Genomic DNA, 26,648 nt, shown 5'->3' with positions numbered 1-26,648 from the left:
CAGTCCTATAGGGGGCATACCTGTGTTGATAATCAGACTCGGGTGCCCTATAGGGGGGCCTGGGAAAGGAAGTTGGACGGGTGTCCTGTTTCTTTGCATTAGAGGGTAGGATCTTCTTCGCATCCTTATTCTCTATAAGGATCGGGTCTAGGGATTCCCCAAAGAGATTAGTGCCAGAAAAATGGAGCTGCATTCCATTTTGCCTTATTGTCCATTTGCCAACTGCGCAGCCAAAGAAGCCGCCTGGAAGTCACCGAGGTTGCAAGAGCCCGGGATACAAATTTAACTGAATCCAGAGTGGCATCAGCAGAAAATTGAGTGGCAGCAATAATTTTGGTGATATCTTGCTGGAGATGCTCGTCCTGGACAGAAATGCATTCCTGCAACTGGCGCAACCACATAACAGCAGAACAATTGAAGTATGAGGCCAATGCAACAGATTTAATTGCCCATGTGGAAGCATTGAAATTCTCATGTAACGTAAATTCTGCGCACTTATCCTCTGGTTTTAACTTCTCTGCCGTATTTCCTGAGACTACGGAAGAAGAAGAAACCAGAGCAGCTATCGGGTTGTCTACGGCCGGAAGTTGCAGGACCTGGGAGAGGCCTGCTCCATGTTGTAGAAGCGGCGATCATTACTCCCAGGGTTGGGAAAGGTGGAAGGGCAGGCCCATTGGTTCTTAACCAAAGGGGGGGGGGAGGAACCTCTTCCTTGTTGGCAGCCATGTTGGCAAACATGGCCAAATAAGGGTCCCTAGGCTGAGACACCCTAGGGTCTCCTGTCCCAATTTTGGTGGTCTTTTTTGCCTTGTGCAGGAAGGTGTTGAATATAGGTGGAGAGAAAAGACCAGAGAAGGCCGGAGGATCGGGAGGAACAAAGTCCTTATCCTCTGAAAACCCCATGTCGTGTTGAGTCTTCTCCCCCAGAATGGAGAATGGAGTTTTCACTGACTACCGAAGGGGATGGAGGTCTGATGTTGTCCTGCTTACGAGAAGCAGAAGTAGAATGTCTAGTCTGGTGATCAATACAAGGCCTACTCTTGTAGGAGGGACACACGCCCGTTGGGAGAGGCCTGTGGTTATGCCCTTGGTAATGGCCAAGGAGATGAGGTTCTTGATACTCTCGGGAAGGAGTTCCAATTCATGCAGGTCATCCTCTGATGGCCCCAGTGGGGAAGCCTGGGGACCAAGACTTGCAGGCGGAAAGAGATCACGAGATGACCCTTCCAATGGGTCCTCCCCATCTTCCCTGACTGACCTCGGAGAAACAGGTGAGGATGGTGAAATCTCCTGTCTAGCTTGCCTGAGTGCCCTAGCAGGGGAAAGAGAAGGGGAAGAGGGACTGAAACCCCTGGGAGGAAAAACAGAAAGGTGGGAGCCAGATCTGACTGGGGATCTGGATCTATCGGTCTGTTGGGTGGACTGGGCCTGATGGGTTGGGCCTGTCTTTCCATCCTGGCAATGTGCTTTTCTAGTGCTCGCTGCCTTCTTTGTTCATCTCTGACCATGGCTCAAGAGGGACGCTATGCAGCCGAGGGCTTGGAGTCAGCAGCCCTGGTTCTGGGCCTGTCCATCCTCTCCTCCTTACATCCCTTTGGACTTGATCTTCCATAGAATCCACCATCGCACCTCACATGCCACTAAGGAATTTGGCCCAGTAGGATGCCTGTCGGTGTCAAGGCTGTAAGGAAGCAGAAGTGGCCGTTAAATAGGTCAGTGCTACCTGCCAGCCTTGATCAGTGGCTGTGATGCAGGCCCAATTCTCTGGAAAATGGCCGCTTCCACATGCGCAGACAAAATGGCCACCGGATCCTTCTTCACCCCTCTCGAGCCTTCAGGAGTCGCGGTTCTCTGTTTAAATGCCGTGGCTACTTTTCAAGCCGCGGCTGACTCTTAATAGCCGCTGCTTGCTGATCGGCTGCGGCTCATCTTTTAAGTTGCTGCGGTTCGCTAGGAAGGCCAGCGCTTTGAAATAAACCACAGCCGCGGCTCGCTGTTTAAAGCCACGGCACGCTTAATCTAGCTGCGGCTCATTTAAAAGCACACGGCTCGACTTAGCATCGTCCTACTTGCTTGGGGACTTGCAACCGCTCCCTGGAAGCTGCCAAGGTGGAGCTCCTGGGCCCCTGAGAGAGGAGGGATTGCCGAAGCAACCTTATATCTTGAAGACAAGATAGACGACCCGGTCTCTGAGGGCTGCAACTCAATATAAGTTTTAGAATTTGTTCAGGAAGCTAATTAACCAAATTAAAACAGCAGAATATCAATAGTAAATTTTTCCTCTAAGGAACCAAAACCAGTGCTCGGACAAAAGACTGAGAGGAACTGGGAAACCACAGGGAATAGTGGAGCATTATAAGAAAATTCCCTCAGTCTCTGGACCAATCAGGCGTGACCCCTCCCTCGGTTCTACTAGAAAACCTGGTTTCTCTCTATGCCTTGGATAAGCCCATTCTGAAATGACTATTAATTAAATATGGTATGTTTTGGTTTGATCTGAATTATCCTGTACAGCTGTGTTTCATGTTCTATGTATTTCTATTTCTATATTTTTAACCAAAGGGCTCTAGAATTGGGTGACTATAGAAATAATATATTTTAAATAAATGCATAAATAAAGCTGTATGTATGCAGGCTTTTCTGCCCCCTTTATCAATGCTGGCTTTTGGATAATTGCAATAACTCATCTTTAAAGGGATGTAGATCAGGAAAGTATGGGTATTTCAGGCCACTCAGTTTTGAATATTCCTGAATAGGTCTTTACTCAAAATTCCTGAGACATAAGAGAAACATGGCTCTCAATAAGCAAATTTATGACAGGATTACAGATATTTAGCTATACTCTTGAAATCTCTCTGTACTTTGAAGCAAGGACCATTATGTTCAATAGATTGTACTTCCTTGTAAGCATTCCTAGATCACAGTCATTAATAATGCTAATAGCAATTATATTAGCTTGTTTAATCACAGAAAACATTGGGCCATGTATTTAGCTAATAATTCATTCTTATGCTTCTGTCCGAAATATCTGAATATTATCTGGCTTGTGGTATTCTCTTAAATAACAGTTCCTTATAATTTTCAGGAGGGCCTGACTCCATGTTAATGATTATTTAATATCTAGGTATCAGTTAAATCAGTGTTTCTGAAACTTGGCAACTTTTAAGACATATGGACTTCAAGTCCCAGAATTTGGGAATGTGAAGCCCACATGTCTTAAAGTGCCAAGTTTCAGAAACATTATGTTAGATAAAGCTTAACACAAATAGTTCTTTCTTTATTACCTCAGATATACATCAAATTTAAATAAATGTTCTCTCAGCTTAAGTGTAGTCTACTTATTGCTATGAAGCACGTTTCAAAACATAAGATATTAAATATTGAGCTCAAATTGCAGATGTAAAACTGAATTTAAAAAATCATTCTACCGAACATTATCATTCCAATATAATTTTAAATCAAATTAAGAAAAAAAAATACAATTTGTGCAGCAAGCTTTCACAGGCATAAACCACTAAAGAAAAAAAAACTATATTCAGAAACAAGGAACACAGAAATAAGGTGGTGTAATAATGGAAACTAATTAATTAGTTCTTTATTTCTTGTTAATAAACAACCCTAGACAATCCATGTCGCATGGGTCATTATTTCAGAAATACTTCCTTACCTAACCAGAGAACAAATGATCAAGGACAAAAAACAAAACAAGAAACCCCAGTATGAGCGGGAACAACTTCTGATTTCCTGCTGGCATGACCATGGCTGACTACTCTGTGGTGACCAATGCTGGGAGCGGTTTACCTGGCCTTTGCAGGACTACACTGGGACTGATCTTTTGAACCTTGGAGGGGTTATGTGACTGCCTCACAGCACTGAGCACCACACGCATCAACCTCAATTTGCCAAATAAATTTCATTCCCACAGGAGTCATGGATCCCAGATTTTGCAATAATTCAATACATGTGAAATTGTTAAATAACAATAACATATACTGAGTGCCAGTTTGGTCTAGTGGTTAAGGCATCAGGTTAGAAAGTAGGAGACAATGAGTTCAAATCCGCTTTAGATTGAAAGCCAGCTGAGCCAGTCACTTTCTCTCAACCCAAACCATCTCATAGGAGGAGGACGGTGTGTGGATATGTTGAATTATTTGGAAAAATAATAAAAATAGATATAATATGTAAATAAATAATGTTATTCTTAAACAATAACAGTTAGTAAATTTGCTCTGATTGCAAACGCTTGGTAAGATTTAAAAGGAAAGACATTTTTGTCTATTAGGTGATGTTGCCATGTTTATATATCTTTGGCCTTAGTTGTGGAAATTTCTGAGCATTAAATGGTGGCATGACTATAGATTTCTTTTGGTTTTTATTAAATTAACAAGAACAGAATCAAATCCAATGATTAGGTTGGTTAATAACAAGACTCTGAATTATTTATAAAGGTCATTATTCAATCTTAAAAGTAATGATGTGAAGTATTATATATCAGAACATGCCCTCTAGTGGGCAACATTTATTAATACAGGACACTTTAGGAAATTTTTAACTAAAAGTATTGATTTTACTTTACCTCATTTTGCATACATATTTTGCAGAAGGATTAAAACATACAAGAAATATGGATGGTTCAATGTCTAAACCATCCAATTCATATGCTGCTTGCTGTCTGAAGATCATACAGGCAAACTTCAAATGAAGAGGTAATTTGGATCTCGTGGGATCCTCAGTATAGAATGCATTCTCTTCAAATAGTTGTCCTCTTCATCTTTGAAAAGCAACTGAAGATTTAACTCATCATAGTCACATTCTATCAGGATGCCTTCCTGTGCTTTCTGAATGAATTGGATTTAAATGCAGTATGAACCTGGGGAAAAATTCATACAGCTGATGCATACCTAAATTTATAAAGCATGAACTGATAAGATAAAATGGACTTAAAGGGAAAGCAGAAGTAATTTTTCACTTACAGTTGAGTCTCATGTCATTCTACTTTCTCAAAGCAGGAAAATGTACATTCAATCAAACCCAATGTTTCAGTCTTTATTTCTGTGTTTTAGAACTGCCTTTTAAAAAACAATATCGTGTCCGATAATAATTTCCTCTAATAATTATCGGTACTTTGTTATTGTTCAAAACAATATTCTTAAAAAATACACCAATACACAAATGACAAGAGAAGAAATCATAAACTGTAATTATGAAAACAGCATAGAATCAAGGAAAACAAACGCAGCAAAAATCCTAGTTTAAAAAAAAGTATTCTGGCATAAAAGAAAAAACAAAAGACAGTTGGTGGCAGGTTATATCTTAGCAACCTAACTCTTGCGAGCTTAATATGTAAGTACAGGCGATACTGATATTACCTTTTAGAGGAGTTAAATCAAATAATATAAATATAATCTTACTTGGTGGAAGAGGCTCATCAACAGTTGGGTACTGATGGTGATCAGGTCTCAGTGAAGGAAGCTGGTTGATTGGCTGAGAATTATGGAGCAAAGGGCAATCACCTATGGATAAGAAAATGCAGAAGTGCATATTCACTCAAAGTTGCCACACATTGATTGCAGATGCATTGTGATACACATATTGATATGAAGGTTTGGAAATGATGAAGGGTTGAAAAAAGTTTGGTGTACTAATAATCTAGAAATATTTATATAGCAGATGGGTACTGAAATATAAAAGCAAAAAGAAAGATCTTTGGAGGATCGATGGGTGAAATCCCCACATGTAAACCATAACAATTTAAATACCAGGTGGGGATATAATGTAATCTTCCTCAATTGGCACTAACTTTTCTAAGTTAGAATTCCAGCCAGCATCACTAGTGACTCTACTACTGAGTGTTATGTGGCTTCACATGGAGGGCACCAGCATAATAAAGGAGGATACAGCATATCTGTGATGTTTGAACATATCATACAAAAACATATATTCAAGTATAAAGGAAATAAAGAGAAAATTGGAGAGCTTAGTGATTCTAATCAGCCAATCTGTACTTGAAAATTTCTGAATCTGGGGGTATTATTTTCTTCTATAATCCAGGGTTAAATTCGTCCTTTATCACCTGAGGTGTATTATTCATTAACAGAAAAAAGTAGACAAAGACTCATGGAGCTGAAGAAAAATGTTTAGAAATAAGACAGAAATCTTGTGACCTGAAGCACCTGATACTCAATAATAAATGCTTAGAACATGGACTGCAAAGTGGCAACCATATATTTCTCACTTTTACACACATACATTTGATAGTTCATTTCCTATGTAAATTATCATGAAAGCACAATAAAAAAAGAAAATTCAATACCCACACCTGCATTTAAAAGTGGGTCTTTAAATCTGATATCGTACATTAAATAGAAATTCCTCTATATACAATACAATAGCAGAGTTGGAAGATCTTCTAGTCCAACCCCCTGCTTAAGCAGGAACCCTATACCGTTTCAGACAAATAGCTATCCAACATGATATGATATGATCTTTATTATTTCTGCCTAAGTTATGATATTCAAAGTCCTCCTCCTCCTTCAAATCTAACCTTCTCTTCTGATGCTTGGGCCTGCTACTGGAGACTCTATATTTTCTGCAGTTCCCTGTAGATTTGTTCGGGAACTACCAATTCCTCAGGCCAATGGGCAGAGCTATCCAGCTGTTCCCTGTCCAACTCAGGGCTTTGGCCTGAGTCTGGCACTGATTCAAAAGCACTATTTTCCTCCTCTTCATCATCCTGTGAAGAAAAAACCGTGCTCCAGAAATCTTTGCACTGTCAATGGAAGAGAAACCTAGTATGGCTTGAGAATCGGTTGGCACTCTCATGGCCAGAAGTGCTGTAACAGGAAGTGCTGTAACAGGAGGTACTGTAGCAGGAAGTGCTATAACAAGAAGTGCTATAACAGGATGTGTCACACACTTCATACTCAGGGTCACCATTTGGTCTAGGGCTCAGTTCACTGCCACTTTCAGTTCTTGGCCCTTCATTATCCAATGTTTGTTCATTTAAATCAGCAAGGTGTTCAATGGACGTGCTGCACGGAACAGTTCCCCGGACAAAGTTCTCTTCTACTAAGTTTTCCTGAGGCGGTTCAGCCAACACTGTTTCAGTCTCACTAACTAAATCTTTCTCAGATACTTCCTTCACTGTCAGTTCCTCGTCATTCTCTATTACACTGCCTTGTTGTTCCTCCTCCCCTTCTCCATCATCACTACTCAACTGGGCAGAAGGCAAACTGTGCAAGAGATTGTGTATTCTTATGTAGTGTGTACGAGGAGTCTCAGGCTCCCCACAAGCAGATGCAATCACTGTTTCAAGTTCTGACACAGGCAAGGAACAAGGCCTGCTTTTCCTTTTCACCATGATCCTTAGTTGTAGCCTGCTCTCCTTTTCATCATCATTCTCATCTTGGTCCTCTTGGGCTGAAGCCCCTTCATCATTCTGATTCTTCTCTAAATCCTTGGTAGCTTGTACATCCCCACTCACCTCACCAATAGATAAGGCTTCTATGCTGATAAAGATGTCACTATCTCCCTGAGTAACAGAATTAACTTTGTTGTTTTCTCTAACTTCAGACTCTGGAGGAGTGCACGCCAGCAAATGTAGTTGTTCACTGAAATCCACAGCACTTGGGGAAGGCGTTATTTCCACTGGGATAGATTCCGAGAGATTAACTGTGTCTTCTGGTACAACATCATTCTCTCTATATCGTGCTAACTCTTCTTTGAAGGAGCAGCTCAAGGTAGGTTCTTCAGCTCCGGAGTTGCCCACACTGATGCATAGTAGTGGACGTTTATTTAGCTTTTCTGAAGCTGCACTTTCTGAGGTCTCTATACTGTTGCATGCTGAGGTATTAATGGGGCTTTCTTGAAGTTCAATTGATTCATGGTCTGCAGCAATAGAGACCTCTTCATCATCTGCTAGAAGCAAAAAGAAAAGAAATATGACATATAAGTAAAATTGGGTATAAATAATATAGCCTTGCGCTTCAAAAAACCTAAATAAATATCTACAAATATCTGTTAATTACAGCTCAGAATTAAGCTGCACCTCATATATTTTAGTAACAAGTGAATTAAATGCATTTATTAAAATAAAATAAAATAATTTGGAATATCATATATAGACCAAATGCTTAAATATTAAGCAAGATATTAATTTTCATTATTTAAAACTGAATCCATGATCAAGTGAATCGATTATCAAATAAGCTAAAAGCCTATATATACTCACCTTGGAATAAATCTTATTGAATACAATGGATTTTATTCTGAGTAGATATGCATAGCATTGTACTTTGGATTTAGGAGTGCTTTCCTTTATAAAAATGTAAAAGAAGAGAGAGAAATAGATCCATGTGAAAATATCAACCTATTAGGTTAATGAGATAATTTTACACATATCTACTCAGAAACAGAAACAGAGTTGAATGGATTTATTTTCAGCTGTTGGAATTAATTAAAAGAGAATAAAGTTCAGTATTATTCTTAAGGCAAAATGATATTTCTGTTTTCATATGCATGTATGAGAAACAGAAGCCAACAAAATCCCCAAGTTGACTCAGAATGCAATGTATATGTTTATTTTCTGAGTGTAGTTAATCTTATTACTGACTTCGCAAGACATGGTGAAATTTAAAATAAATTATGTCCCATTTTTTCCTCTTTTGCAAACAGACAGAATCCCTAATGATTATGATTAAAATCCTGGACCATGATTTTGCTTCTTGCTCATTCATCCATGTTCAACTATATAAATTACAGGACTGTGATCTTTTGAAAATGATTAAAATATGTTTTTCTAAATTTCCGGTAAGCATGTGTACAATATAATTCATTTAAATAACTTCCTTTTCATATTTCTGCACAAGTAATTAATTTAAAAGCAGTTACGGCTCCCTCCCCACACCTGATCCCCATTCCAGGTTTTCAAAAAAAAAAAAAAAAAAGGAGATTTTTAATGAATGGCAAGAATGATATTGTCTCAGGGTCACAGGTCTACAAAATTTCTTTCAAATCATTTTTGAAAGGCACAAAACCCTAATAAATTAGAAATCTAGAAATAATTATACATATATGTAATTTATTACCATTTTATCATTTAGCATTCTCTTACTATCTTAAGACACAGAATTGAATGTGGTATCTGAATTCCATTCTTCATCCAAATGTTTCATAATGATTCCAAAACTGACATGAGCCATTGGTTCTTCCGAGTGCTACTAAAGCAACGCTGGGTATATGAATGGTATATGAATGTCTATTGGAATGGTACACTGTGAACAAAATGATGGCTAAGCCATCAGGTAAGTCATGGTCAGGGGGAATGACCTTTGATGAACTCTATCAAACTTAAATTTTCTAAATTTGAAAATAGCACTCTTTAATCTTTTGTCTGTAGAATAAGTCTAGGAGGAAGTCAAGTGGAATGACGGAGGCTTCTTAAAATTACTAAGTGAATTTCAGACTTCAGCAGACCTTTAATTTCTAGTCTCCCCTCTTCAAGTCCTGCACTCGATCTACTCTATCAACCAGCATTAGCTGGTTAAGTACAGTATTTGAAATTTTACTGTGATTGAAAATTAAAATGAAGAAAGCATTTGAAATTGTGAGGCATCATTCAAAACATCCAAAGCAGGATTAACTATAGAATGCAGCTATCAGATGTTCTGAGTTTCAGTAACATGCAGAAAACTAGGAATTTCTTATGATCTATAATGCACATTTATGAGACAAAACTTTGCTTAAAAATTGCTTCATGATTAGTTTGAAAAGCCAAACACAGCATGTCATCAAATTATGACACAGAAAACTCCCTCAGTCTCTATCATCAATTTATCTTTTCAGGCCTGAGGAAAATAAAAGAAAATCAACTTCAGTTCCACATAGCCTATCAATCTGTTGATTCATTTCTTATTTGTTTGAAGAGTAAGGAAAATTTTCCTATTCCAATTCAAGTTACATGAATCAGAATTTGTGAATAGGCTAAATAAGGCCTAAGTGAAGCCAAGCCTACTTGATAAAGAAAAATACCTTGGGAAAATAGGAGGACGAAGGTGTGTTGATATGTTCAATGCCTTTAGTAATTTGTAAAAGGAATAAAGGTGGGAAACAAATAAATAAATAAATAAATAATACCTGGATAAATTGAAGACGTTATCTCAAATCTAAACTGTAGCTGGCCACTGACATGTTCTGTTGGTAGTCTTCGTCCCAGTGTGTAGCTAACAACCCTGTCTCTATTGGAAAAAAAGTAAATAAAAAGTATTACATTTTTATATATGGTATACTTGTTGCAACTGCTTCATATACATTATTTATTAATAATCTTCATTAGACCTATTTGTAAAAAATCTGATGAAAGGACATCATAGGGCAATTATTAATTCTCAATCTAAGTCCTAACACTTAAGTCTCCTGAACCTGTACCCCAAAAATGAAGATAAATTTGGTCAATACTAAGAGATGTAACATCAATATTTGTGCTGACAGTGAGTTACAGAGATCCAAAAGGATGAAAGAAGTAGTTTTGCCAAACCCAACAGTCTCATCTGTAGAAACATGGTTCAAGTTATCTTATTAACAGCCTTGTACCTAACATTTTTTTAGTCCAACAACACCAGTATAATTTCATTTTCAGAATTAATAGCTTCTATTATAGAAGTAAAGCATAGGCCATATTTTATAAATTGAAAAGCATATAATATTCTATGAACCGTTACGCACGAGATTCAATTGTGACTATTAATACAATATATCAGTGTTGTATAGAAGTGCAAGCCATTATATACTGCACAGTGAGGTGTGGTAAGGCCTTGATTGCTTTGTAAATGGATGAACATAACATAAGATATCTCTGTCCTGTATATAGAACACCTAGAAACCACAGCTATGCTTGAAACCAAATTATATACATTTCTATTAATTATAATATGTACTAAAATATGTACTAATACTAACAAAACTGAATATATTATAAATGGCTATATAGTATATATGTAGAAATCGGAGAAGAGAAAGAAATGTTTGATTATGTTGCTTTTCTTAAGTAGATTGTTAGATTTAACATTCTAATTTAAGACAAAGAGAAAATAGAGTAAAACATAATGGATTTTCTTTTCATTGACATATTTGAAAGATTAGACTGTTATCTAGGCTATCATCTACATTATCATCTGAATTTATTGAAGATTCTATAGTAAGCAGAAGATTAGATGTCTTCTATGATTAACCAGACATAGATTATTTAAATTATTTAAAATGTTTATCCAAATAAGGCAATTATTGAGATTAAATTATGGATTCCCCTCCCCGATGGTGTAATTGCAATGGCAACCATCACTCTCCTTTTGATTCTTATATATTCATAAAAAAGATAAAATTATGTTGAAAAGATTTACCCTATGGCATGTCTTTCTAGTAATCGTTGTACTGGCATGGAAAGCTTTCCCAGAAAACGCTTAATGATAGGTCGACTTTTTGCAAACTTGTCCTTCACCTCTATTTCTAGGACATCAGTGGGCAGAGAAACAAAGCTGAACAGCTGGAAAAGAAATAACACACAAAGGGAAAAATTACAGATGTTTTCCCTACCTTTCCTACTAAATATCTGGATATGTATCTGATTATTCATATCTTCAGTAATTCCCAGATGAAATAATGGAAAACCTGAAGCCCATATGTAACTCATTGTTCTCTATCAGTTATTATATGTTGCTTTTAATTTGGGAATGTGTGTGTGTGTGTGTGTGTGTGTGTGTGTGTGTGTGTGACACACGCTGGTAATATTTCAAATTGAAACCCTCATTTCTCACTGTTTCTGTCTGCATCAGAAGTTCTGAGATTCCAGAAACTTTTTAACTTCCTGAACTTCACTAATACTATGTACATAAATGGCAACAAATGGCAGTAGATGATTGCTGAGGCCTGGGATGAGTCAGTTAAAAACCTGGCCATAATGCTGTAGTGGGTTCCGGATCCCATTGCAACCGGTACGCTGCAACAGGGCCCGGTGTCCACCACATGCACGTGCGTAGCATGTGCACAGTGCGCATATGCATACTTACCGCCCGCGACGCTCCAGCTGCTCAATGGAGCGTTGTGTAGGCGCCATACATTCCGTGCGTGTGCACGAAAGCCCCGATTGGCTCAAATACAGGTAAGGAGGGCGGGCAGGCAGGCCCTCTGGAGCACGGTACCGGAACAGTACCTGGTGCTCCCAGTAGGCACCCGTATGCATGTACTGGGGTGTACCGGTCGTATCCCACCACTGCTATAGTCTAAGAAAGATGTAATTGCATATGAGAAAGAAAGGCAAAGAGATGCTGCTTAGAAAACAATCATAAGAGGGGGCATAGCCCACAGCTGGAGGCTCAGAAGAGTCCCTCCCTAGTTTCTTGCTCTAAAAAGGAGAGGGCAGGAAATTTATCTTCCCAGATTTGCAAAATTTTGTTAATGTAACAATAAAGTAAACTTGGCTTATCTGGTCATGTTTCTTCTTTGATCTACTTGGTAAGGTTTTAATAAACAACAAGATTTATTGTTATGACAAGATGTGTCGGGAACAATAAAAAAAACAGGTTTTCCCTTTGTGAAATTTTTATAATTTTTATCGGAGCAGTAAAAAATGAATTATTTTCTTTATCCTTTATTAAATATTTGGTCACTGTGTTTCTCTTATTATTATAATCTTTAGCCAAAGAACCAGAAGTTTTCTCAGGCTCTTTATAGAAGTATTCGGTTGGGCTATAAGATTCTGCAATTTTTCCAACCATGAGCACATCTTGAATATGTGGGAAATGTCAAAAATGCTGTTATCACAAAATATGGTACTACTTGAGAAGGGTTGCTCAGAGATGGGAACTGATGGTCTACAAACTAAGCAAAGACTGACAAGATACTAATATTTCAACATTCATAAAAAGGAACAAACAGCTACTTCATATAGCAGAAACCCTACTCTTCCTACATGGTTGCAATTTGATGCTATCTAATTCAGAATAAATTCCTTTCTTCACTGCAGTTGTTCACTAGACTTAGGCATTATTGGCTAAGATGGATGACAACTCAAAGTTCCTCACATCACATTTATAGTTGCTTATTATTCATTATTTCTGATCAAATATTCCAATTGTTTTTAGCCATTGCAATATCTCATGTTGCATATTTGGTCATTTTTAAATAATTAAGAATTATATGGCATTCTTGAGTATACACCCAAGTTTTGTTCAATGACTAATTCATGCAAAGACCTTGAGTGAGTGATGCAGATGTGAATGCTTAATTTTGACATTAAAAATACTTTATAAGGTAAGCAAATTCTTTGGTTTCTTTCTTATGCCTCTTAGATTTGACCATTATTCATCATGTTAATTTGGACTTCAGGCTTTAACTTAAAAGTTTTTAAGTGGTAAGTGTTCTAACAAGCTAGTATTTATTTTTAAAAAATAGTTTATACAGTAAAACAATGTGGTTTTTAGTCAAACCATATAGCATCTGGGATGATAGGAAATAGAAACAGAAACAGCAATTTGCACTAATAAACTGGAACTCGTGAGTAAGATATAGTAATAAACTCGTGAGTAAGATATAGAAAGAGACAAGACAAGGATCCCTCTTGTCATTACTATTTGTTTTAGTTTTGGAAGTGTAGAATAGAGACATAAGATGAGATGAGAGAATTGCTGGATGGAGGATTAAAAGGGAAACATACAAATTATGAGTGTTTGAAAAGAATAGAAATATTAATGGAAAAAAGTAAGAATAGGATTATTGGGCGGTAATAAAAAATCAAACCATAAATGAGATACAAGCCAAGTGTAAAGATTATGGGATTTAACAGAACTATATGATGTTAAAAATGTTTCCTTTCTGAAAGATTTAATTACTCTGGACTTAGACTGTGAAGTAAATTTCACTGACAAAATTCTAGTTGCATTTCAGAGATTTATCAGAGATTCATTTGTCATCCTCTAGTTTTCTATGAGGAAATATAGAATACAACAAGGTAATATTAGTACTCGTAGTTTGTGCTTCTGTACTATTTGAAAACATCAATTGTGCAAATCCCTTCTGAGACATCTCTATGTCCCTTTTTTTTCCTTCTGTGGGCTGAGATACCTTTTGCAAGATAGTTGTCTAATCTGCAGTTCTTCTTCCTGTTTCCCAAGGTCATTGCCACATATTATTTCAAAATGGCATTTCTCCAATTATACCTATTAAAAAAATTCTGAAGCCAGAACGGTATACACTTCATTTCTCCTATTTCAATAATACAGAAATATAACATGCTTGTCAAAGACATAAGTATGTGCACAGGGGAAATTTAATTGGGAAAAACATATTGGCAAATTTGGTGCCATTTCCAAAACATTTGCACCAAGAATCATTCTAACTTGATCAATCTATTTATGGATAAAGTGCTTGCTAATAAAAGAAAGAAATGAATATTGATCTTATGCTTGATCTTATTGTGACTGATGTAAATTGATTTGCAACTATGCAATAGAACTATTAAAAAAATAAAACAGAAATTTCAGGCAATTTGAAGTTTCAAAAACTCATTTTCCTTTCCTGATGAATGCATACCATAAGGCAATTTCAGAATGCACACCATAAGGCAATTTCCATTAATTTTGTCAATATTCTAAAACTTCTTGCTGAAGAAATTTGTTTTGCAGCAAACAACTCTATTGTCTAAGTCTATAAAAGTGCCAACAAGGGAAGTATTCTACTTAAATATCTGTTTGATTCAATAGAGTAAACACCATATATTTACATATTAAAAATGGAATACATTTTATAACATTATATGGATTGGTTGACATTATTGTTTTGCAGGCAAGACAAATATATATAGATACAGCTAATAAACCTTTAATGTATTCAACATTAACAGCTCCACAACTGGAATTTTAAATCATTGTGAACCTTTATTCATAAAATTATTCTATTGATGCTACTATCAAAAGTGAGATCCTCACAAATAGTTCTTGACTTGCAATTACTTGTTGGCCATACAGATACAAAGACAGCCAAGGAAATAATTGAATTCTGAGAAATGTCAGTCAATAGGAATGCTGATTTGCCACCATCTTTTTTTTTTTGGAATTTTTTTATTGTTTTAATTAAAAAAAACACACAAAAAAAGAATCATCTTTCATTATATCTTGTAGAAAGCGTATTGATTGGTTACAAATACATTCCATGCGTTTCTTCCACAATCCTTACATATACTTTATTCAAATCGAGTTGTACATTTTAAGTCAAGAAAGAAAAATTAGGTATTTTACTATCCCTGTACCACAATTCTCATTTAATTACCATTATTTAAACATGTTTTTATCTAGAATTATTTGTATTTAAAGACACAACCACCTATTGGCATTCATTTGCAGTTTCAATAAACCTCCAATAATGTTATACCTTTATAACATATTCTAAAACAAGATATCTAAGTAAGTAAGATATCTAAGCATTTCTCCCCCCCATAACACACCTGTATGTATCATTAAATATTATCCATTAACATTTACTGTTTATCTCACCTCTTCTCTCCATAGGCCCACACAAGATTATACCTTTGTAGCCATCTTTAAACAATGATTTATTAATAAGATTTATGTCTTTTCCCTCAATCCCAAATTAGTTAATTACGTGTTAAGAAAATAAACGTTAATCATCTAAGACTAAGATGACCAGATTTTCAGATTGGTAAAGAGGGACACCTTTGACTGGGGGGAGGGGGGGGCTTGATTAAAAATTTTATACGGAGCAACAAAAATTTTCATACAACGCAAAAATAGTATTGTAATATTTTTTTTATTTCAACATAACTACAATTTACAAATATAAATTGTAACTGTTGCCAAACATCAAAATTTTGATCATGTGACCATGAGGATGCTGCAATGGTTGCTAAGTGTGAAAATGGTCGCTAAGTGTGAAAAATGGTCATCAGTCACTTTTTTCAATGCCATTGTAACTTTGGTCACTATTCTACCTTTCTTGCCACAGTTCTTAAGTGAGTAACTGCAGCTGATAAGTTAGTAACATAAGTGAATCTGGTTTCCCCATTTGACTTTGTCAAAAGGTCACAAAAGGCAATTAAACTGACCCCAGGACACTGAAACCATCATAAATACGAATCTGTTGCCAAACATCAAAATTTTGATTGCGTGATCATGAGGATGCTGCAACAGTCGCTAAGTGTGAAAATGGTCGCTAAGTGTGAAAAATGGTCATCAGTCACTTTTTTCAATGCCATTGTAACTTTGGTCACTATACCACCTTTCTTGCCACAGTTTTTAAGTGAATAACTGCAGCTGGTATTTTGTATTTTGGATAGAATCTTTTTTTAAATAGTCTAAGACAATTTAAAAAAAGAATCCACATGGAATAAATTGAAGTAAAACATTTCAAACTATTCCACACAGAATAAATTGAAGTAAAACTATTTTTAAAAATTCTATGCACAATATATTTCAAAGTATTGTGCATAGAATTTTAAAAAATGGTTTCCCCTCAATTTATTTTGGATAGAAACTTTTTTTAAATAGTCTAAGACAATTTAAAAAAAGAATCCACACAGAATAAAACTATTTAAAAAAATCCTATTCACAATAAATAAAATATTATTTTAAAATACATTAAAAAATAAAAGAAAAAACCCAGCTCACTTACCAGCAGGCAGGCACTCCAAGTCAATCAAGAATGATGTAGAAGATGTTAATACAAAGAACTGAGCAAATTAAAATGGTGAAATTAGTCAGGGAAATATTTTTCAAAGAAACTTTGCCACCATTTTTTCTACACGAGCCGACCTCCAACCTCCGTGCCCCTCCCCTCTGGAAAATCCAGGAAGGAACACTCGTGACTCTAACCAAGTATTTCCTGGAGCTCTATGGTACTGGGTCATCTTTTCTTATAAAAGGAAGTAAAATGGGCGGCCGGGGGGGGGGTCCGTTTTCTTGCTTTAACATTTTATCTTCAATGAAAGTACTGAGACATAGAGAGGGTTTAGACAGAGTGTCTTTTTTCTTGCCCCGGTTAGGATTTCTTAAGCAAATCCACTGGGCTTTCAACATGAAGCCAGAAAATCGGGACTTTTTTAAAATGCCCCAGGACACGGGACAAATTGTTATAAATCGCGACTGTCCCACCGAAATCAGGACGTCTGGTCACCTTATCTAAGACAATCTAAGAGATATTAACATTTCTACTTAATAATCACCAAAAGCATGCATTAGCATTTCCTTATTTATATCACATCTCTTCTCCTCTGCCTCAAATTATATCTTCATAACAAGATCTAGACACAAATTTGTAAGATTTGTGCATTTTTTCGCCAGATCCCAAATTACAATTTATGGCCCTGTTATTTATCCTAATTAAGGCTATCATTTCAGTATTGGTATCATAGTAAATTATATGTTAACAAATAAATATTCAAATAATAATCTAGAACAGTCTATAAAGTACTATTAATCATCAATAATTAACTAGCTTTTTTTTCATCAACTAGCATTATTAACCAGTGTCTTTCCAGTAACAAAATGGACTTTTCCCTCTCACCAGCTGTTGTGTCAATTCTCTTTTCAGAACCTTTCCAGGGTTTAAGACTTCTCTCCACACTTTGTAGCTTAAAAGATCTCTCATGTAGTTTCGTTGCTCTTAGATTGTTATTAATGTAAGCTTAACTTTGGTTGTCAGGTTTATTTCTGCTTAGATTTGTCTTATTAGCTCCATCTTTTTCGCTCTTTCTTTTTCTCCTGCATCTTGGAGTTTGGATAAAGCACCAAATTATCAAAATCACTTTTCCAGCTTCCCTTCTTTCTGCCTTCACTCACGTTTAGTCCATTAATAAGTTCATCTATCTTCTTATCTTTGTTTTCTATATTTTCATTTGCTTCTTTAATTTCTGGGGCTCCAACCCCATCATCTTTTTTTGTGATACCACACAGGGTATCCCCTTTCTTTTCAAATCTCTCAAGTCCTTCTAAGATGTTTTGAAGTCAAGGCAAAATGTTTTGAATTATCAAGTTTTCTTCATCTGAGTATTGATCCATTTTTTAGAGTAAAAAGAAATATAAAGAAAAAGAGGAAATTGGTAATTTCTGCCACTCTAGCCTGTCAAATTTTTTAAAAGAGTATATCTATTTTAATTTTAAATCTTAAACACGAGTTCTTTTGTAGTTTTCAAAAAAGAAGGGTTCTTAACTTTTTCTTTCCTTTTCCAACTCTTGCCAAAATATTTTCCACAAGCACCAGCAATACACAATTTGTGACCTTGAGTCTTTATCAGGTTTTAAAAACAAGTTCCAAACCCTTCTGTTGCAAAGTCAGTGTAGTCAAATAGAAATGAACAAAGGATACATTGTTACAACAAAAAGAAAAAAACTTCAGACTTAAGCTTCCAAGTGGCAGATTCAACTATTTTTAAAAACTTTTTCCTTAAGTATCTTTAATATAATATTATAACAAGTAGAAGAAGTTTATTAAAATAAAAAAAGTTTTAGTTTAAGCCAAAAAAATTAAAGTAGTAAAAAGAAATAAAGGAAAAAAGATCAGTCCATTCAACTCAAGCGGAGAAACAGGAAACGTTGCAATCACTTCAATCCACAAAACATCGTTACAAGCAAGGGTGAAAAACTTTCTAAGGCAGTCCAACAGGGATTAAATTCACCGGTTTGTTCTTAGTTAAGGGACCAATTTAACTTAAGAAAACAGTTTCTTAGGGCAATCTTCTAAAAGAAAAGAAAAGCCTCACCAGATGGAACACTTTCACTTCTCTTTCTTTCCGGAGCCGTCTCCAACTATGTCAGCCTGGGGGCTGCCTGTTTGCCGCCAGTTGGAAGTGCTTCCCTTGAGTCTATCAGGGACTTTGCGGTGTCCCTGCGACTAGCAAGGTATTGTCTTCCCAGTCACTGTCTCTTCGGGACGGTTTAGGTCCTGCCGGACCGTCCAGGGACAAAAGTGTCATCGGTGGACTGGGACTGTCGAGTCCGCATGATGTAACGTTGTGACGTTGACTCCTCCTCTCTCAATTTGCCATCATCTCATTGGGTACTTAGGAATCAGTGATGTGCGGTGAGGTTTATGGCTGGTAAGACAAGCGGGCAAAAGCTGCCCTGCTGCCCCGGCGCTATGTCTGACATAGAGGTGGGACACCTCTATGTCGGACATAGCGGCAGGGCGACTTTTGCCCGCTTTCAAGAAAGCTTTCTTGAAAGCGGGCAAAAGCCACCCTGCCTTCCCGGCGCTATGTCGGACATAGCGCTCGGGCGTCCAAAATCCCTGCCACTATGTCCAAAAGCCCTGCCACTATGTCCGACATAGAGGCATCCCATAGTGCCGGAGCATCCAAAAGCCCTGCCGCTATGACCAAAAGCCCTGCCGCTATGTCCAAAAGTCCTGCCACTATGTCCGACATAAAAAAAGCAAGAGGTGGGTAAAACACACACACACACAAATTACTTACAATAATACAATTACTTACAAATTTCATTAATTTTGAATTCCTCCCCCTCCCTCCGACCCACATACCTTTTCCAGCTGTTTTACAGAGGATTTCAACTCTGCTTTTGTCTGCCATGATGAAAATGTAAAAATGTAAAAGGAAAAAGGCAAGAGCTGCTGAGGTCAGGCTGGGTTAGCTGCTGCCAGAGTCCCCAATGGATGACTCTGCTTAACTGTTTAAAAAAGCCTCTAAAAAAACGCCCTCTACAGGAGGAGGCAAGAGAACCAAGTGCCTCATCTACATAAGGAATTTTTCGACTTTTAACTCTTGCCTAATTCTGCTCGAGTGATCATAAAGATAGACTAAATGAGACATGTGGTTCTCCCACCTCCTTCTGTAGAGGGCACTTTTTTAGAGGCTTTTTTAAATACTTAAGCACTAAGCACAGTCATCCACTGTGGCAGCAACTACTTCAGCCTTTTTCCTTTTACATTTTTTTTTCTTTTCATGATGACAGCGGTGAGGCCCTGCCCCCCCTGCCTGCACATCACTGTTAGGAACTGAGGCTTGGCAGCACAAGGAAACAACAGCCAATCACCAGTTGTCAACAGAGAAGAGAGAAGTTCCCTGAAGATGGGCTTCAGCAGGAGTCCAAAAGCTTAGAAGAGTAAATCTCTGCTCCAGATTGAACAATTGATCAGTGACTGATCCAGATTTGATCTTGTTTAGCAACCATTTGAAATTACAGCAACATTGAAAAAAGTAATTTACAACTAGTCCTTGCACTTACTACCAGTACTAATACACCTGGAAAGTGGCATGAATTTGCAACAATTACAATGTCCCGGAGTCAGGTGGTCACCATTTGGTACCTTTCCACCTAGTTTCCAAAAAATAGAGTCAATAGGAGAATCTGGATTTGCTGAAGGCTACATTATTCACTTAGCAATTGAAGTGATTTGTTTAACAACTATGTCAGAAAATGACTTAATATTGGGTGTGGCTCACCCTTAATATTGGGTGAGAACAACATAAATTCTGTTCTCAGTTGTAGTGGTAAATTGAGGACTACCTATCTATAAATAGTATAGTCTCCTAATGAAAGTTGATTGATCTTGATGGCAATAGATAATTCTTAGAAAGCAATAAGTTAACCATAGTGATAAACTTGTAGTGTGAAAGAATTAGTAATTTGATCAGGCCTGGTAGGCTTGAAAAAAAAAGCCAGATATTTCTGGATTCAAATACATACTTTATGATGATAGAAACATTTTTAAAGATCAACTGAAACAGAATTTTTCTTGCTGGGATTTATTGAAAGAAAAGAACAATGGAAGAAAAAGATCCATGGCAAAAATCATATTTTTATATTACTGCTAATATAAACTATTACTGCTAATTAAGACTAATATACATCCAAAAATGGAAGGACACTGAAATGCCCCTGACAGAGGAATGGTTGGTGACAAACAGATGAGGAAATTAACTTGTTTGATTAAAGGAAGACCAATAACTATACTTATCAATATCTGACAATCCCTTGTGGATTTTTTGCTTTAAAAAAATAGAAAAAAACTTGTGATTTATGTGTTTGAAGATTAGAAAGGATAGTTTATGGAAAGAAGGAAATTATGATGTAACCTTAGAATGAGAAGCTAAAATATAAATGTGTAACTGCTGTCAGAAAAATTGGAAACAACTTCTTTACAATCCCTTCCTTTCCTATTTTTTTATTTTTTTTGTTTCTTAATCATAATTCTTTTTTTCTTTTTTCTTTTCTATTATTTGAATTGTTTTTATCTTGTTAGAAATATTTTCAAATATTTTCTAACACATTTCTAATGATATTAATTTCTAGTTACTGTCTTAGCAGTACTGTCTTTAGAATTTTGCTACTCTAAAGTTAAGATTTCACATTATTTAATGATCTTCCATTGTCTGACTTTTTAGCTTTCATAGTTTCCTCACTTTTTCTTTCTGCTGTTATTTTCCTCAATGGCATATTATTCTTGATTGATATATTTCCTTGTCCTTTTATATTGAGGTTCAAAGTCTGTGTTCAACTAGTGTCTGTATTTTATTACACAGACATTCGTATGACTCTCACATCATTATTTTTTTCTTCCTTTGAATCATGTCCAAAATTTCCTTCAATTTTCTTGGCAGGTTTTTTCAGAATGGTTTGTCATTCATAAGGCTGAGAGAAAATCACTGGCCAAGATCACTCAATTGTCTTTGTATCTAAGGCTGGAGTTAAACTCACATTCACCCAGTTTCTAGTTCAATGTCTTAAATACTACACTATTCAATTTTACTATTTTGCAAGGCACCCAGGGCACCTACAGGGAACCCAGGACAGTTTTACACCTTTTTGATACTTTTAGATACTGCTACAATGTTGCCCTGTCTGGTGAAGCAGTGATCAAAATGGGTTGGATGATAATTTGTGCCATAAACAAGTAGGGTTTATTAGCACTTACTTCACCATTTTATAGTGTTCCATAATTTGATATAGATTTCTGTTGTGACTCAGCAGAAGCTTGCTGTGAGTTGCGCCGGGATGCAGGACTAATGAGCAGCTGTTGCTCATTAGGGTCATCTTCTGCAGATAAAAGACAGATGGTGCCACACCTTAGTGGCAGAAGTCAACGTTCATGGTTCGTCGTTCGTCGTATGTGGTTCATCGTTTCGAGATTCAAAGAGGCACTTGGATAAGTGATTTGCTTTCTGTAAACCTGATTCAAAGAGGCACTTGGATAAGTGATTTGCTTTCTGTAAACCTGGTTTGCTGTAAGAGCTTTTTGTTTTTGCTGTTGCTGTGTAATTTTTTGCCAGAGACTTTATCTATGTTTATTTTTGGGCTCGCAGCCAGCTTGAGCCAGGACTGATAAAGATATTTCCTTTGAAGTTCTGTCTGACTGCCATTTGTGAACGAAAGAAGAGGGGGGGTCAGAACAGATTTCCATCTGCAATAAACATATTTCAGGTCAAATTTTGCAGACCTAACTGTCCTCTTTAATTTTTTAAATTTAAACCATATATTTGACACTACTAATTCATGGTCCATGTATAAAATGACCAGATTTTAAAATTGGTAAAGCGGGACACCATTGACCGGGGGCGGGGGAATCGAAGGGGTGCCCAATACATAGCCCAGCGTGCCCAGGTCCTTCTTCTCACCTGGCCTCATCTTCACCCTCTGGCCGCCCAAAGCCTTCCAGCCGAGCACTAGCAGGAGTCGTGGGGCGGGCTGGCCAAGCGGCCTCACACGCAGCTCGCCTTGCCGCCTGATGGAGGCTGCCCTGCTGCTGGCACTGCTGCGCCTCTGCTCTGCCGCCGAAGATGCCAGTGCCACCCCCCTTGCCGGCTCTTCCCGCCTGGATGCCCACTGCCCAGGAGCCACTTGAAGCCTTCCAGCCCACCCGAGGTGAGTCGCCCGCGGTGCAGCCGGTGGTGGGCAGGAAGGCTTTGGGTGGCTCCAGGGCGGCGGGCGTCCGGGCGGGAAGAGCAGGCAAGGGGGTGGCAGTGGCATCTTTGGCGGCAAAGCAGAGGCGCAGCAGCGCCAGCAGCCCCGCAGGCTGCCCTCCCGGCGCACAGCCACTATAGGCTAAAATCAACATATACCCCAAACCCACAGCGCTACTCCTTGGAAGTCTTCTGCTGAGACACCCCCGAGTGGGGCGCTGAAATTTGGAGGGTGAAGGAGAAGAAGAGAAAGGTCAGCCAGGACGCAGCGGCCTCCAATTCCCAGGACCTGCACAAGGAGGCCCCGATACCTTTTCCCTGCCCCCAAAACGCTCCGGCCTCTTTCAAAGGGAGAAGCTGGCTCACCGGAGCTGCTTTTTAGCCGCTGGCAACCGAAGAGAGAAAACAGAACAGCGTGCGGGGGGGGGGGCGGTAGCTTGGACCCGCTTGCTGCTACGTTTCATGAACTTGTTGCAGGAGGAAAGCGAAGGTGAGCCAAGCGAAAGAAGGGGAAAACTGTCTCAGCGATGGTGGAGGGGGGAAGATTAGGGCTAGACTCTGCCGAGTGCTGCTGCGTTCTGACACCTAAGAGAGGCTTGCAAACAAGCCCACTTGGGTCGGGAGAAGTCCTGCCGCTCCGAAACTCGTGGAGGATGCAGCTTAGCAACCCATCATCCACTGCTTGGTGTTTTGTAGTGAAAGGAAGAGAGGCCTCCGCCCCGAATGGCATACAGTTGCGTGGGGATGCAGGCCTCTCCTGGCTCTCGTGTAGGAGGTTTGGGGAGGCCAGCCCTCTCTCTACACGCAAAGGAAGGTGGTTTCACATGATATTTCCCTTGCTTTAACCTCCACCCTCTCTTTCTCCAACCTTCCCGCGAACCTGGCTTCCTTCGCGGGGCCTCCAGAGAAGTTTTTTTTCTCCAGCCGGTTGCAGAACAGGCGCCGTGTCTGTTCTAAGCCCCGGCAGAGAAATTTTGTGGTGAAGAACGCGGGACGTGCAAAGCAGGAATTGAGGCTGCAGCTTCCCAGTCGGGGGAAACCTGTGCGCCTGAGTGCCTCAACCCCCAGACAGAAACACACAAACAGAAACATAAGCAGCCCCCTCCCGCAGTTGGCGATCAAGTCACGTTTCCTGGCCTTAAACCAGACCTCAAGCTGAGAACCTGAGCAGAAAAACTCCCCACCTCCCACTCCCCTCCCCACACCAAAAACATCCCAGCCAGGAAGGCGCAACCTTGCAATATGTCTCGTCCCCCCCAGCGCCCCCCCCAATGCTCTTCACAGCAAGTCTTGTGCAAGGACAGCCCGCAAGCGGAGCCTTTCGGTTGCTCCCTCGGTCTCTGGGTTGCAAAACGACTAGAGGAGAGGGAACCATCCTGCAATTCCTTGGCGGCGTCGGTGGCAGTGGCTGCCACGAGACCTCCTCCTCCTCAGCCACCGCCATCTTGGCTCACCCCGCCCTCCCAACCCCCTTCCTCTGGCTTCTCTCAGGCCCCGCCCTGCTCATCTCTTGCCCTCGCACAGCAGGTCCTGGCAGTACCGCCAACACCCTTTTGTCCACTCACCCATGGCAAGCGCTTAGAATTTCTCCCGTCCACCCATCCAGGGGGCTCTCACCCTTTGTTAACTCTCTGAAGAGGGAACGGTGGGAATGAATTCCATTTGGAAGCGCAGGAACCTGATTCGATGTAGGAGAATTCACCACACCCCTTCCAGGACCGTACAGCAGCAATCAAGCGAACAGAGGGGACGCTTCGTGGGGGCGGGGTGGGTGGGAAAAGAGCCGGAGAGGCCCGCCAGCCAATAGGGATGCAAAAGGGGAAGGGTGTGGCCCCAAGCAACCAGCCAATGGGACGGAGCAGCTCAGGCGGCCTCTAATGGAAACTCTCAGCTAGCATAGTGAGAAGTCACCGGTGGATTTCTCAAAATCTTTGGAGTGAAACTGAGATACTACTTGTCGTGTATTCTTTCCAAAAATCGGGACTTTTTAAAAACGCTGCGGGATGCGGGACAAATTGTGAGAAATTGGCATTGTCCCGCCAAAAGCGGGACATCTGGTCATCTTATCATGCAGTAGTGAAATTAAATTTTTGTTTGCTACTGGTTCTGTGGCATGGCTTGGTGGACATGGCAGGGGAAGGATACTGCAAAATTCTCATTCCCTTCCCACTCCTACGGGAAGGATATTGCAAAATCTTCATTCCCATCTCACTCTGGGGCCAGCCAGAGGTGGTATTTGCCAATTCTCCAAACTACTCAAAATTTCCGCAACCAGTTCTCCAGAAACTATCAGAACCTGCTGAATTTCACATCTGGGTCCATGCCCTAGTCTATCCCTGGAAAAATCCTGGTTGAATTGGCTATAGTCTCCAATATTTTATTTTTCTTATTGCATTTGATGCTGATGATATTCATTTGTAGAATCTGTATTTATGTTAATTGAAGCAGCTTTTGACAATGAACAAAGAATTATAGGTTCTTGTGGGGGAGGGGGAAAGTAGCACCACCTACCGGAATAAAAGGCGATATGACTGCCAGTTATGCCTTTATAGAAGACGTGCTAAGCCATATTGCTTCAAGTGCAAGAGAATAATTGACAGATCATGCCTTTCAAGATTATTTGCTTGACAAAAATATTGTTTCCATATAGATCTAAGCAGACTTTCTTGTGAACAGCAGCTAAGAAACAGCAGGACCTTCTCTATTCTGGTTGGGAGAAGCAGTGATAGTTATCTCAGGATTTATTTCCCGATTTCTCGCAATTTGTCCCGCATCCCGCGTGTTTTAAAAAACTCCCGATTTTTGGAAAGAATGCACGACAAATAGTATCTCAGTTTCACTCCAAAGATTTTGAGAAATCCACCGGTGACTTCTCACTATGCTAGATGGCAACTTAGGAAATAAAACTGATGGAAACCACAGATTACTAGTTACATATTCAACCTATTTGGAAAAATGACTACTGATGGCCCAGAAGTTATTCAGAAACCTTAGTAAGGACAGGAAAAGGAGTAGCAGATTAATCAATCAGTAGACCAGGTGATCTGCACTTTAAATTTCTAGGCCACCAGACTATTTGAAGAGGATCTCAGTGTTTACTCTCCAACCAAATACCAATTATCAGCAATTGTGTGGTAGAAGGAAGAACTGAATAACCTAGAATGTCAGAACCATTACCACCTCCTTTTCAAAAGATTGAACTGATTTTCATTCAGTGGTAAGTACATTATACTATATGTCCCTTGGAATAACTGCTGGAGTAAAAACACAACAGCCTCTGCAACTGACAGTGCGGAAGAACATTGTATCTATCCAAGAGATATCAGATATCTCATATTCAATTTATTTTAGAGGAATAACAGTGGTAGTCTACAGGATAAGAGACTAGAAAAGAAAACGAGTTTCCTGGTTTTATGGTAATTCTAGAACACTACTTGACTAGAAATGAGAAAAAACAGAGCAGGGAATGAAAGGCCAAGAGGTCTTGGGCTATCATGAGAAATATGTAGCAGCTCACTGGGACCATGAAAAAGCTGATTTCATGAAGGTCAATAGCCTGCCTAGAAGAAATTGAAGGATGACAAGATTCAGAACTGATCTTAAATAAGACAATCTTCAAGGACAACTAAGCCTGGAACTACCCAACTACCTTTGTGAATCTGAAATTGAAGCAGAAAATGGATTCAGTTCCAATCCTGAATTTACAATGAGATGTCTGGAATTGAGAATG

At 38.8% G+C, this 26,648-nt stretch overlaps 1 protein-coding gene across 1 annotated transcript in view; it reads right to left on the bottom strand.

Annotated features, from left to right (window-relative positions):
- HECW1 (HECT, C2 and WW domain containing E3 ubiquitin protein ligase 1) overlaps nucleotides 1-26,648 on the bottom strand; it is a 169,866-nt gene that overhangs the window by 66,450 nt on the left and 76,768 nt on the right. Inside the window, 5 exon segments of the mRNA XM_032237319.1 lie at nucleotides 5,412-5,513; nucleotides 6,545-6,625; nucleotides 6,628-7,914; nucleotides 10,135-10,235; nucleotides 11,397-11,539. Of these exon segments, the coding sequence (XP_032093210.1) occupies nucleotides 5,412-5,513; nucleotides 6,545-6,625; nucleotides 6,628-7,914; nucleotides 10,135-10,235; nucleotides 11,397-11,539 (1,714 nt within the window).

The sequence above is a fragment of the Thamnophis elegans genome, chromosome Z, assembly GCF_009769535.1.
Source record: "Thamnophis elegans isolate rThaEle1 chromosome Z, rThaEle1.pri, whole genome shotgun sequence".
Taxonomy (NCBI): domain Eukaryota; kingdom Metazoa; phylum Chordata; class Lepidosauria; order Squamata; family Colubridae; genus Thamnophis; species Thamnophis elegans.
The sequence above is the reverse complement of the archived record's forward strand: the minus strand, read 5'-3'. Positions and strand labels throughout refer to the sequence as shown.